Below are 13,417 nucleotides of genomic sequence, written 5' to 3'. Positions count from 1 at the left end.
AAAGTCTCTGAATTAATACTCTGTATACAGAGGTTCATTCACTCAGCTACATGTCTTTTCCATTAAACATGCTCCCCTGCGAGCAAAGGTGGGATGATTGCCAGTGATGACAATATCTGTATACATTTGTGGAGATGGGGTTAACTTAAAAGACTATGATAAGGCGTAGCTTGAAGCGATGTCATCACGAGAAGACGGTAAAACTAAGCAATAACGATCTTTCAATTTGACAAGCTAATTGTGATTGATTGGTTTTATGTGTCATGCACACAGTTCCCACTGGCACACAAAGCTACGTTTCAGTACAACCCTTGGGTTATTAGCCTAGATTTGCTATCAAAACCTGTTTGATGATTACAGAGCAGATGACTTTTCAAATTAAAATTCAGCATCTGGCTCAAAACTGTACGGCTGGATAGCTCCAATACAGCTCCCCATTTTGTTGCAGCGGAAGTTTGAGGGATTGTGAGCTAGCGGGAGATCATTTTGATAGATTGGTGGGGTTGCTCAGCACCAAACATCCCACCAACAACTCAAGGCTGAATTTCTAATGAACCACTGCTGCTCTGCAAAAACTATGTCCTAGAAAACAATTTTTTTTTTAAATTTTGGCTAAAATAATAGATCAAAAGATGATTGGCGGGGGACTCTAAATCAAAGGCTAAATGGATAATAATTAATTAAAATTCAAAAATTCTGTGACAAGTAACCAAAAGACTGCAATCAAATTTTGAGCTTAGTTTTCGATGAAGACATGCACTTGGTGACGGTTGAGAGCAATGACTACCTTTTAACACAAATAAACCTCCCAACAGTACCACCGTATGTAACGGCATCAATCTTTAGATGGTTGAAGCTGCAGAGAAAAAACAAACGCAGAAAGTTTCTTTATAGAAATAGGAAAAGGTCGAGTTATAAACTGGAAGAAGTATTTGTTTGTATCTTGTCAGGAATGCAAAGTGCAGAAAGATGTTCAGTGAATCACTGGACAAAGCAATGTAGTCCAACAGCAGCGCAACCAAGGGTTTTGCTCGGGGCGACTAAGGTAAACATTAACTAGGCCTTATCAAAAGGAAAATTTAACTGTAGCCTTAATGATGATAAGGGGGTCTGTCTTCAAACCCGCCCCTTGAAATGAAGGACAAGCTCTGAGTGGTAGCTGTGTAAACAAAAATGTGTTGCTCTTTTTGTAGTACAGTTGGTTACCACAGCTGCCTACAAGCACAGTAACACATTACTATCAGCTCAAAATGGTAAATGAGCAAAGATGCAGTACTCTGACTGAAACTCAGTCCCCCTTCAGCCTGAATAAAAATGAAAAACCTCATGGAAAAATGTTGCTGTCACTCGTAGTTTTAGCTTTTTTAGATGATGCACCAGCGTCTGAAGTGGTTTAGTACCAGTTGTATCCCATTTTGCCAGGTAAAACTATGCAAAGTAGTGTGGTGACTGTACGGAAATCTGCTGTTTTTGATGGATTTTTAGATCGTCTCAAGAACATGGGAGCAAACGGGTCGGGAGATGTTTCAGTTATTCATCACTGGAATGTAATTTAACGTTTCTGTCAGCAGTTGAAGCCAAAAAATTCTCTGGATTGAAACTTCCGTTTTAAATAAACGTGCACATTTTGGTTTGTTTTACGTTTCTTGTATTTGGACCCTAGAATGTTCTCTGTTCTGCCTGGAGCATTGCTCAAAAGCAAATTTTCCCACAGAACTCGGCTCTTCCATCAAATTGCACATTAACAGAATATCCTCAAGTTAAACTTTACCCTCGTGGCTCTCCAGGAACCGTGTTAGTGATACTGGCTTGTCACGTGTTTGGGGTTTTCACCGATCACCTCGTGCTTCTCTGTGCCTTTGACGACAGAAGGATACAGAAAGACAAACTCAAGAGTTACATAATGGCATATTTGGGTCTTGGAAATTTTGGGAGGTCATGCTTTTTTGATTTGCCTCTCTTTTCTTTTGTAGTCTAGATAAATCAAGGAGGAGCTCCATTATTATAATTAAAGAGGCTTCTCGCGTTGCTTTTTGCCTGCAGGTCTTCCATGACATTGCTTACAAAGCAAAGGACAGACAGGACCTGTTGGCTGGAATCGACGAATTTCTGGATGAAGTGATCGTCCTGCCTCCCGGCGAATGGGACCCTGACATCAGGATTGAGCCACCCAAGTCCCTGCCCTCCTCAGACAAAAGGTCTGCTGTAATCCACGGCATAATCCAAATAAACAAAGTCATCAGTGTATTAATGTCCCTTATGTCTCATGGCCTTCATCCCTAAACTAAATCTCCTGTGCTTAGTGTTAGAGTTAAAACTGTTCAACATTTGAGAAAAAACTTACTCACAAATTATTCTTCAGCTTTTATTATTTCATCATTATTAAAGGTGGGCTTTTTTCTTGTCTTAAAGTAAATGTGGAAAAATATTTCAAACAAAGCATGTTCATCACAGACCTTTTACAGAAATGTGCTAGCAAAACACACACTTTCTATTTTTTTCAGCAGACTCCTGGCCAATAAAAAAAATTGCTCCATTTAGGTAGTAGCTTTCAGCTGTCTTTCATGAAAAGTTGTGAACAAAGCTTCCACTGCTGTCTGTCATAAAGAACTTTACAGCCAAAGTTATATTTCACGATCATCGTCATAAATCTAAAAGTTGTTTTCACCTTTCAGGAAATGCAATTAGAATTTCCATGAGGTGAAAACGCAGTTCATACTCTTTGCTGTGCTATGTGGCCTCCTTGGCTTAATCATAGTCCATGAGTTTTCCTGACATCAGGGGCTCAAACAATCAGTCATTTGAACAGGGTAGGATGGAAGGCTTTGTCATAATAGTAACGCAGTGAACTTGGGTTTTGATTTTCACACCATCTAATACAATTGGCAACACTTGACCTAAAAACCTCCCCACAAAAATCCTAATGGCTTTGTTTTTATTGTTTAGCTGAAACTGGACTTGGAATGTCAGCAAACTGACCTGAAAAGTTTGGGTTAAGCCAGAAGTCGTGCAACACCAAATAAGGCCACAAGAATGCTGACTTAAGCAAGTGTGTCACATTGGAGAGCAAAGCAAATCCTAACTTTGTCAGATGTTAAAGTACTCTCAAAAACCAAAAACTAAATGTATATATATAAAAATATAATAGAAAAAAAAATCACATTTTCTTTTGGGGTTCTTTTAGCTTTATGATTGAGTTATCTGTCTTAAAGACTAATTTCACAGACAATTGAAAATGGATTTCTTCCTCAATATCTTTCAAATGGTCTTAGTGTTATTTTTAATGTGTAGAAACGGCACATTTAAATTTTTAGTTTAATTTAATGTTTTACACAAACTTTTATTTTAGCAACAATTCTATCTGAAAAATAGTATCGCATAAAAAATGACAAAACATTAATTTTTTGAAAGGCAAATTGAATTTAAAGTTCTTATAAAATGTACAGATATATACTTTTTTCAATTGACTTATTGTTTTTATGTTTGTCCTACCATTTATTTTAAACACTGAACTTATTTAGTATAAATTTGCATTGTATGTCTGTCTTGCTGTCTTGTCTTGCCCATATACACCCTCCGGTAATGCCCCCTGCACCCTGTCCACTAATTTAGCAGTATCCCACTTTGCTTAAAAGCTGTTGCTTTACGGAAGGGGAAATGTCCATAGTAACCATACAATGTTGTTCATGTAATGAGCTGGTGAATCTGTTTACCAATTTTCAGGCTTTTTCATTAAAGTAATTATTCCCTTTTCCCATAGCAACCAGTGTTTATGCTTACTACGCCGATTGTTAATGAGATATTTCAGGATATGTGAGTTATGTAAACTATAACTTAAATTTAATAAACTTAGTATTAAAGGGATAAAGTACAAGTAAGTCATAACCTAGTGTTCAGGTACTACTAGCTTTGCATGTCTGCCCCTAAAACTTTATTTAGAAAGCGTTTTTTAAGCCTAAGTAACACAAAGTGCTTTACAGAATGAGACAATATTCAAAGTTAAATACCAACAGCAAAACAGAATCTTTAACATAAGAAAGAAAAAAATATGTAAAACGCACTCAAACCCACCAATCTCGATCGGAAAGAAATTTTGATCCGAACGAGTCTGTTCGGGCCAAATTATTCCGAATGGCGTGTTTACATTTTTTTTCTGATCAGGCGTTCATTCAGATTACTTTCGTCCATGTAAATGCAGCGTGGTAATCAGAAATGTTGCACATTCCCAGATTTATCAAATAGCTAAACTATTTAAATATTTTACTTCAGGCTTGTCAAAAGCTTGGCCCGTGGGCAAAATGCAGGCTGCATGAGAATTTCTACCAGCCTGCATGCTCCTGTCATAAAGTCAATAAAATGCCGCCCCCAGCACTTTCTAAAAACCGTAATTTCTTGACTGTGATTGGCTAAATTAAATCATAAGCCATTTTAAATCTGTGGCAATATTACTGCACAACCCTTTGTAGTTCAATTCTGAATTTTGACTGTAAATAAAAAAAATAAAAGTTGACAGCAAGGGCTGCCTCTTCGAGGACAAGTGGAAATTGGAGTACTTTTTCAGTGAGATACAAAAATACAAAATACAAAAAAACTATTTCTGCCTAAAATGCCAAGAGATTGACTGTTTTAAAGACAAGATTAGACATGCTAAAATATGGAGTTCACAATCATTTAGGTGAAATTGTTTGCTTTTCTCTTCTACTACTACTACTTCTACTTAAAGATATTAAACATATGCCATTGCAATACACTTTCGTTCAATTGTTCGTTTGCATTTAGTGTTAATATAAGTGCTCAAACATTGTCAGGCCAAATGTTGGCCCTTACACATTTTGATCCCACCAAATCTGACCCTATTTGAAAAAAGTTTGGACACCCCTGCTTTACTTTAATGCTACCCTAACATGGAGCTATGAATTATGAAGTAATGAATTGTGAATTAACTAGTTGAATGACAGTATATTTGTTTATTTGGTAAAACCTTTTTAGGTATTTGATCTCATTTTTAATGCTTTGATAAATCCTCCACAAAAGGAGCAGCTATCAAATTTTCTGCAGAGAGGCTGAATACTTGCCCTGCTGGGGGTGTTCAGGAACCTCCCCTAGTTGCTCTGAACTCTTTAGGAATAACATACAGAAGTTTTTTTTTATTATGTTTCAACTTATGTAACTTTTTCTTTTTTTTTTTAAGGAAAAACATGTATGCTGGATTAGACGCGCCTCAGATGAACGGCGACACGCCTCACGACACGGGGAACGGAGGAGGTGGCGGCGGGGGAGGCCACGAAGTCGGAGAGGAGCTCCAGTGGACAAAAAAGTAGGAAAATTTTGATGTTTCATAAAATCACGTCCTTCAGTATAAGTTTAAGTTTAATTAGGCTCTATCATGTCTGTATCAGTAAAGGTATGTGATGCTTGAACAAAGAAAGAGCATTTAGGCAGGAATTCTTCCATTAATAAAAACATTTTTCTTTAAAGAACAAGAATGTCTTGGCTGAAATTCTTTTAAAAGCTTCCTTTTCTTTATGAAACGTTTAAAACGGTTTAACTTAAATTGTAAACGGATGTGTTTCTTAAAGGTTTTGTGGGGGTCTTGTCCTCGACGTAAAGAGGAAACTGCCATTCTTCGCCAGCGACTTTGTTGATGCGCTCCACATCCAGTCTCTGTCTGCCATTCTGTTCATTTATCTGGGCACCGTCACCAACGCCATCACGTTTGGAGGCTTGCTTGGAGACGCGACGGAAAACATGCAGGTAAAGCCCCGCCCTCCACCAACAGTCTGCGTTTTAAAGCTGTCTGTCAGAAACGAAAGACTTTGATTATTCTGAATGGATTTCTAAAAGTCCAAATCTGAGCAGTGCCGTGGGGCAAAAGTAATGCAACTCACTGATTAATTATTACAAAAACACATTTGCCCTCCAGAGGCTCAAACGTAACTGCCATTACACTGATTTACAGCTAGTTTAGTGATAGTTAACTTTAATGGCCTTTCATTATAATAAAACATAAGATCTGAAGATAAACAAAATCCCTTTACAGAGGTGAAAGAAAATTCCCTGCGCTCAAAAACATCAAAAGAAATCAGCCCCGTCATGTTGGAAGGTCTTCCAAGGCCGAATCGCACGTCACTCTGTGAAAGCTCCAGATTTGCAGGGGAGATCAGAGCAGAGTTATCTGGACTTTTTATCTGTTGTAAGTGCAACAATGTGATCAAACAGGCTACATCTCAGTGATATGAAAGTGTCCCTGACATTTCACGAAAGGGTGAAGAAACTCTTGTGCACAGCGCTGAGGGGAGGGGGGGGCACTGTGACACTGCAAAATTGCTGTGGAGTTCCTGAAGGGGTGAATCTGAGTCGCGTTCACGGTTTCCATCCCTCCATGTTAACTTAATAAGGAGTCCTCAGCTGATAAGCCATGCTAATTTAGAGCTTAGAGGCTCATTCTGGATCCATCTGTTGTCCCAACTGTTGATTCCCATTTGCAGATCTTTTCCTAACTAATAATAAACAGTTGAAGCTGCGCTCACTCTGGAGGCTGTGTGAGCCAACCGGCGGTTCTTTCTGTCGCACACACACACACACCCACCCTCCATGCAGGGATTTGCCCCTTGCTGTAAATAACCTCAGATCCAGATTACTCAGCCGCTGGAGCCTCAGCACGGCTTCTGAATGACGGCTATCAATCCCGGATCACTCCTCCTCTCTCACTTCCCTCCCAACAGGTCTGATGGGTTTGAAGAACAAAACCTTTTCATGACTTATGAGGGAAAACTCCACAGACAGTGGCGTGAAGTTTACTTTAGATTAGGCACACTCTTTCGAGGAAGTTTGGCCTGCTTGTGTGACGGGTTTTTATGGGTTACAGGGAGTGCTGGAAAGTTTCCTGGGAACGGCGCTGGCCGGAGCGGTGTTCTGCCTGCTGGCGGGTCAGCCGCTGACGATTCTCAGCAGCACAGGCCCGGTGCTCGTCTTTGAACGCCTCCTTTTCACTTTCAGCAGGTGAGCAGCTTCCCGTCCAGGCCATCCCTCGCATGACCTGAAGCGATGGGGTAAGGCTGAGGCTTGATGGGTATTTATAGGCTGCAGTCTTTTCTTATAAGACAGGTGCCAGCGAGAAAATTAACTCTCATTTTAAAGTCAAATTTAACACGTAATCAGCAAAAGCATCCAAACAAAAAATATTTGTATATTATGATCATATATATTTAAATGTCATTTTTTTCATGAAATTCAAATATTTCCTTAAGGTAAAAGCAGTTTTCACATTGAACTGAAACTTTTTAATTAAGGTAAATCATTTTCTGTTGCTAAATCAGTAATAAACAGTTTTTTTAACTCATGTTGAATCACAAAATCACGGCAATAAAGGTGGGAAAAAAAGACATAGAATGAACACTTCCTGTTGCAGAAGCTTCTGTTCCATCTCCAAAACTTGAAGACCATTACTCACATAATTAAAATTTTCTGGAATGTGTGCTGCGGAAATAAAACTAATGCAGCAGTTTTTAAAATTAACATCAAATGATTCCAATGATTAGTAAATTGCTAATTTTAATATAAAATAAATCCTTGATGTGTGTATTTGGACACATAGATAACTCAACAAAGTTTCAGATTTATTTGGAAATTCATTTTTAACAGAGTCAGAAAGGTTTGGACCGCCTGTTCCTCCCTTTTTATAGTCATTTTTCAGTCTTTCCCCCTGTTTTTTAAAGTCCAACCCCAATCATGTTTTTAATCTATTTTCAAAGTGTTTTAAGTGGTATTTTAATTATGATTATGCCTTTTTTTAAATTAAAAACAAAACAAAACTATCACTTTATAGTTTCTGCAGAACAGCAGGAGTTCATCAGAAAATTGCTTCAGAGCTGTGTTTGGGACCGTTGGAGGGGGCGTCCCGCTATCTTACAGCCCCTCACACCCCCAACCTAACATTACTGGTGCAACAAAAACGGCGAGCAGCATCTGAATGGAGCAGGGAGCTCGTGACGTTCCCAGAATAATTCCGACGTCACAAATTCGATCTTTTTGAAATTGCATTTTTTTCATCTACTCCTGTTTCATAGCAATTTAATTGCAGACACTGAATTTTAAGCCTAATTTTTATACATGTCCTCCATCACCTGAAGATGCTACAAGAACATGTTAAAACACAATTTCCATCACAGTGGATCTTTATTTGAGTCAGAATCCAAATTATTTGCGTCAAATGTGCAAAAAAAAGAGCCAATTAGTGATTCATCAGCTCTGCATAAGCATCTGAACTCTAGATCTTTTGTTTTGTCTTATAGAGACATCTAATTAATCATTTACCACTAAGTGGATTTTTTTCATTCTGCATGCCGAGCATAAGAGATAAATCTGTCTCTGCAGAAAAAAGGGAGCAGGAGTAGAAAGTGGATGTTTCTCTGTAAGCAAGACTTTGTTCATGTATGTTCTCTTTCCTCCCTGTGCCAGTCTAACATTACCATACACCATGCTGATTATGTTCCGCTCTGAATTATTCAGTCTTAATTAAACAATGTGAGTGAAGGATGTGGTGGCGTCTGAACGTTTCCAAGCTCTAAGTCAACAGCTGATTCTGACTGATGTACAGCTAAAAAACCTCACTTGTTTCAAGACAGACGTTTTGTCATTCTTGTAGAAATGGATATCCTGATGTCTGACTTTGTGTCCTCTATCCTTCTTCAGAGACAATGACTTTGACTACCTTGAGTTCCGGCTGTGGATCGGCCTGTGGTCGGGTATATTCTGTCTGGTGCTGGTCGCCACGGACGCCAGCTTCCTGGTGCAATATTTTACCCGTTTCACAGAGGAGGGCTTCTCGGCTCTCATCAGCTTCATCTTTATTTATGACGCTTTCAAGAAGATGATCAAACTGGCGCACCACAACCCGATCAACGCGAATTTCAACAGCGATCTCGTCACCCAGTACGACTGCCGCTGCATCCCTGGTACGTCTCAGATGAGAAAACTTGACCTTTTTTTCTTCTTCTTGCCTGATTGTTTTGAGCCGACATTGATAGCAGATAGTCACATTTGGCTCTGCTCAATTTAGCAGGACTTAAGTGTGTTTGCAGTAGAAATAACAAATGATACAGAGATGTGTCAGCCTGTAGATACCACTGTTTACTTTCCCAATAACCCTATCAGAATGAGTGCAGCAACTAATGGGGCAGATCTCAGATCAACATGTTCTAAAAGTGCCGATATGATGGACTTTCTCTGTTTGCACCACGGACATAAAAATGTGACGTGGTGGACGCTTTATGCGGCTGCTACAGAATAGGTCTGTATGATTCCTCTAAAGCTTATCAGGGCCATAAAACCAGAGCTTCATTCACATTTCTTATCTCTCTGGTTTTGGACACAAACACACAGAACTCTTTTAATGTTTCAAACGTAGTTGAGTTAACAGTCGTTACGAAACGTTTGTAAACTTGTCTGTAAAATTTTGTGAATTTGTGAATCTGCCAGCACAGTTCACTTAGCTCTTAGATTTGTTTGTGCTAGCTCTCTTCAGGTCTCTCAGCAGCATTTTATTGTGGTTTTTCTGGACCTTCATCCCCTAAAAACTAAAATCCCATCTTTTGTGACTCATTCTTTTCAAAGTTTTATGTCCTTGTTTTGCTAGCTTAATATTTGCAATCAGACTTCTGTTATTTTTGAAATTAATAGTTATCTCTGTCAGTATTAGGAGTTGTATAAAACACTCCAGGTCATCACTCTACCACAGACATGTTTATCATGAGAAGTGGTTTTGCTGCAAGGCCAAAAATGTCATTGTCTTAGATTCAACTGTCCATACAGAAGACGCTTTTCGTAATTACCTGAAGTCCTTCTGTCAGCTGGTTCTGGGCTTAGACATGGACAAGATGTAAACAATGAATATTGGAACCATCAAAACAAATATTGGAACATTGAAAAATGGTGTTTGGAAATGTATTTTCTATTAACTTTTGTTTGGCTTGACTTTCCACCTGAATGACCAGAAAATGTTCAAACCTTTTGAAGAACTGTTGATGATCAATCAGGACTAAGACTAAGAGAACTAAGAGAACTGGACTAAGTGACCCCTCCCCCTTGGCGTTCCAAACAGGAACCGCCCGCAAGAAGCTAAAATTCCATAGACTTCAACAAAGAAATGAAGAGCAATTGACTCAATTTGGCTGGAGCTGGAAGTAAACCATTTTCGATGGATGACCTCACACTCTCTCGATCCAGTTCTCACATACAGTCAATGATCAGGACTGATGATGAGCAACCACTGGCTGAAACTGACACTAATGCAGGAGATTTTCTAACAAATCCTATCAAAATAAAAAGCTTTAAGAGCTACTTCAACGTAGCTTTGAGTACGGAAACCTCCCTTCATTTTCCCGTAAGCTGCATGGTTCCTTGTTGATGCATCATACATGGGTTTGGCGGAAAGAAACACAGATTTTAGAAAGAAGTTTGTTTTTCTTTTTTTGTAAATTTGCAGAGAGCTGACCTGACAGATCTTTAAAAATGTTTTTTTAAGGGACAAGCATAACAGATTTATTAAAAAAGACTGAATTCAAATTTAACCTTTATTCTGAACATTTTTAAACAATTTTAATGAAGAAAATTACATTTTTAGTTTGTTTTTTGTATTACTTTTTCAGTTATTTTAACCCTGTATTTAGAAGGTATAGTTATTTCTTTAACTTTTTTTTTTGCACTTGAAAATTGGTGAGCCTCTGAAAATTAAATGGGCTCATATCATGTAGCACTATTTACTATTATGATAAATATAAATAAAATGTTGTTTTTCTGGCATAAATAAAACAAACATAAAGAGAACATAACCTTTTTCAAAATATGAGATGTTTTACAACTTTTGACTGAGGTTTACATGACTTTCTTTCAAAATAAAAGACTCCCTGTGTCACTAAGGATCATCTCAGTCCTGCAAATAGTTGTAGGTTGTGTAATGTAAAATTATGATTTAGATTTTTTTTTTTTATATTTGTGGTGCATCAATGCCAGAAATTTGTAAATCTAACGAAAATTATATCTGAGTCAATTAAGTGACTTTTACTGAATTGTTTGAACCGTAAGGCGCACTTGATTTAAAAAACAGACAATCCGACTTATAATCTGGTGCTTCTTAAGTATGATATCTGGTTGTGGTTATGCTACTTACAACAAATGGATTTTTTTGTGGTAAACAGCACTCATGAAGGTGTCAAAACGTTTTAGTTTAATTTTAGTAAACCTGTTGGAACATTTTGGGTACTGTAGTCAGGAACCTCGCAGAGTGATGCGTACTATTTTCAACTGTGAATGAGTTCAATAAAGAACAAATTGGTCTACTTTTTACCTTAGCTACTTAAAAAAAACATTTTATTTTTTTATTAACCAGAGAGCCACAATGGAGGGATCCCAGAGCCACAGGTTGCAGATCTCTGCTCTAGACTTTGACCAATCCTTAAACCAGCTGTGACAAGATTAAATAATAAAGGGAGTACAGACTTGTCAGTCAGATCAATGTAAATTAATTTTTACATTCCCAGCGGCCTCCTTTATATGTTAAATAATAATATAACATCAACCTTGTGGGGCAGTAAAAACTGAAAAGCAGAGAACACGAGCTCTTATTTAGACCTAAAGGAATTTCAAGTGGAAGGTGGATCTTGTCCCAGATTTAAAACATTGTGTATCATTGTTTCTCCTTACTAGGCAACTCATCAGAAGACCTTGATATTTCTGCCTGGACAAACGGTACAGAGGGTGCTGATCTGGTATGTTCTTTTGCCTTTGTTTACCCCCCCCCCCCACACACACACACCAGGATTTACTTTTACTGAAGCTTTTCTTTAATAAAAGTAATGCTTTCTCTCGCCTTCCTCAGCCGGTTAATATTACCTGGGCGTCCCTGACCAAACACGAGTGTGAGAAGTTTGGGGGACAGCTGGTGGGAGAGGTCTGCGACTTTGTGCCTGACATCACCCTGATGTCCTTCATCCTGTTCTTTGGGACCTACACCTGCTCCATGGGTTTGAAGACGTTCAAGACGAGCCGATTCTTCCCCACTACGGTGAGCAACGGGCCTCTGCTCTCACAGAGGATCAGTAGTGTTCCTGCAGACAGGAACACTGGATGAGAACAGCGCTTATCCAAGAAAAACTCAGTCATGACGAAGCACAAAGACATCCAGGGGAAACACCTAAGATCTTTAAAGGACTGTATTTACAATACACAAATTCTGGTTGGCCAGAAGGCGAACATTAAAATCTTTTATTTTTTACCTTGGTGGTAAAAGTTGGATTATCTGCACAAAACCAATTGCTGCCTTCAAACTATTGCTTTTGCAATTAAATCATTTAAAACTTGAAGGACACAAATTCAGATGACCAAGTCTGACTATGAAGGGGTTTGTATTTTTGCTTCTTTGAGTGCCCGTTTACAACCTGTTGAAGTGTTAGTATGAGCAGAAGTTCTTGCCATTGTGACCATATGACATACAGGTCAACCTTTTGACTTTCAGATTGAAGCTCATTTGATAGCAAAGGAAATTGGAGCCAGGTGCAGTTCACAAAATGACCATTAGGGGCTTTCTAATAAAAAAAAGATCCACTTTCACAACAAATAAAATAGTTTACTGTCTGAATTATTTTAAACATTTTTTGTATTTATTAATTTATATAACGGGGACAGTGCACATTAAAAGCATGGCTGCAATGCGCCAGAATTAGCCCAAAGGCCATTTTTCATCTGTAGTCCCCAGGCAGGGGTTAAAATTGTCAATGTGAAACCCTCAAAGCATCAATTAAATACTTTAATAGAAAATATACATCTACAATGAACAATCATTTAATATACATAAAATTATGCACACAGTGAGAAACATAAAAACAAACGTAAAAGACAAAAGGTGACAGATTGAATAAGGAGGGGCAGTCATTAATATAGTTCAATGTAGACATGTTTTATGAACCTCTTTTTTGTGTAGTTGACCTTAAAACTGAACAAACCACTGACCGCAGGTGACCAGTGAGTCTTTATCTCAGGAATGGCATTACTAGCCGTGTACAAATGAGGCGCATTTCAACCAAATCTTAACCCATTGTCAGAAAATAGTGGTAAGGTCATTTTTTGATCAAGATGGCAGTTAAAGAGCTTAATCAGCCCTAGATTCATTCAATGGAATTCTCATTTAGTGTTTGTGGAACGTTTGCTTTTTATAGACTCTCAATGTTGAAATCAAGCATATGTTTTCTCTGGTACTGACTCAAACTGACTTTTAGTCCAGTCAGTCCCTGATCACATGACCTGGTTTTGGTTTGAACCTTTATTAACTACACAAACACCAGTAAAAGGGCTGTTGGTTGAACAGATTCCTGCACCTACAATCATCAATCTGAAATCTGTGTGGAAAGAAAATCTGATG

General features: G+C 38.2%; 1 protein-coding gene across 6 annotated transcripts in view; it reads left to right on the top strand.

The window, feature by feature from the left end:
• LOC101175009 (electrogenic sodium bicarbonate cotransporter 1-like) overlaps positions 1 to 13,417 on the top strand; it is a 38,708-nt gene that overhangs the window by 18,505 nt on the left and 6,786 nt on the right. For all 6 annotated transcript variants that reach the window (XM_023960584.1, XM_023960586.1, XM_023960588.1 and 3 more), the window contains 7 exons: positions 2,044 to 2,198; positions 5,192 to 5,317; positions 5,580 to 5,754; positions 6,869 to 7,002; positions 8,695 to 8,957; positions 11,707 to 11,768; positions 11,879 to 12,064. In XM_023960584.1, coding sequence (XP_023816352.1) covers positions 2,044 to 2,198; positions 5,192 to 5,317; positions 5,580 to 5,754; positions 6,869 to 7,002; positions 8,695 to 8,957; positions 11,707 to 11,768; positions 11,879 to 12,064 — 1,101 coding nt within the window. The remainder of the gene's footprint in view (positions 1 to 2,043; positions 2,199 to 5,191; positions 5,318 to 5,579; positions 5,755 to 6,868; positions 7,003 to 8,694; positions 8,958 to 11,706; positions 11,769 to 11,878; positions 12,065 to 13,417) is intronic.

The sequence above is a fragment of the Oryzias latipes genome, chromosome 12 (assembly GCF_002234675.1).
Source record: "Oryzias latipes chromosome 12, ASM223467v1".
NCBI lineage: Eukaryota > Metazoa > Chordata > Actinopteri > Beloniformes > Adrianichthyidae > Oryzias > Oryzias latipes.
This window is presented reverse-complemented; position numbering and strand designations above follow the sequence as displayed.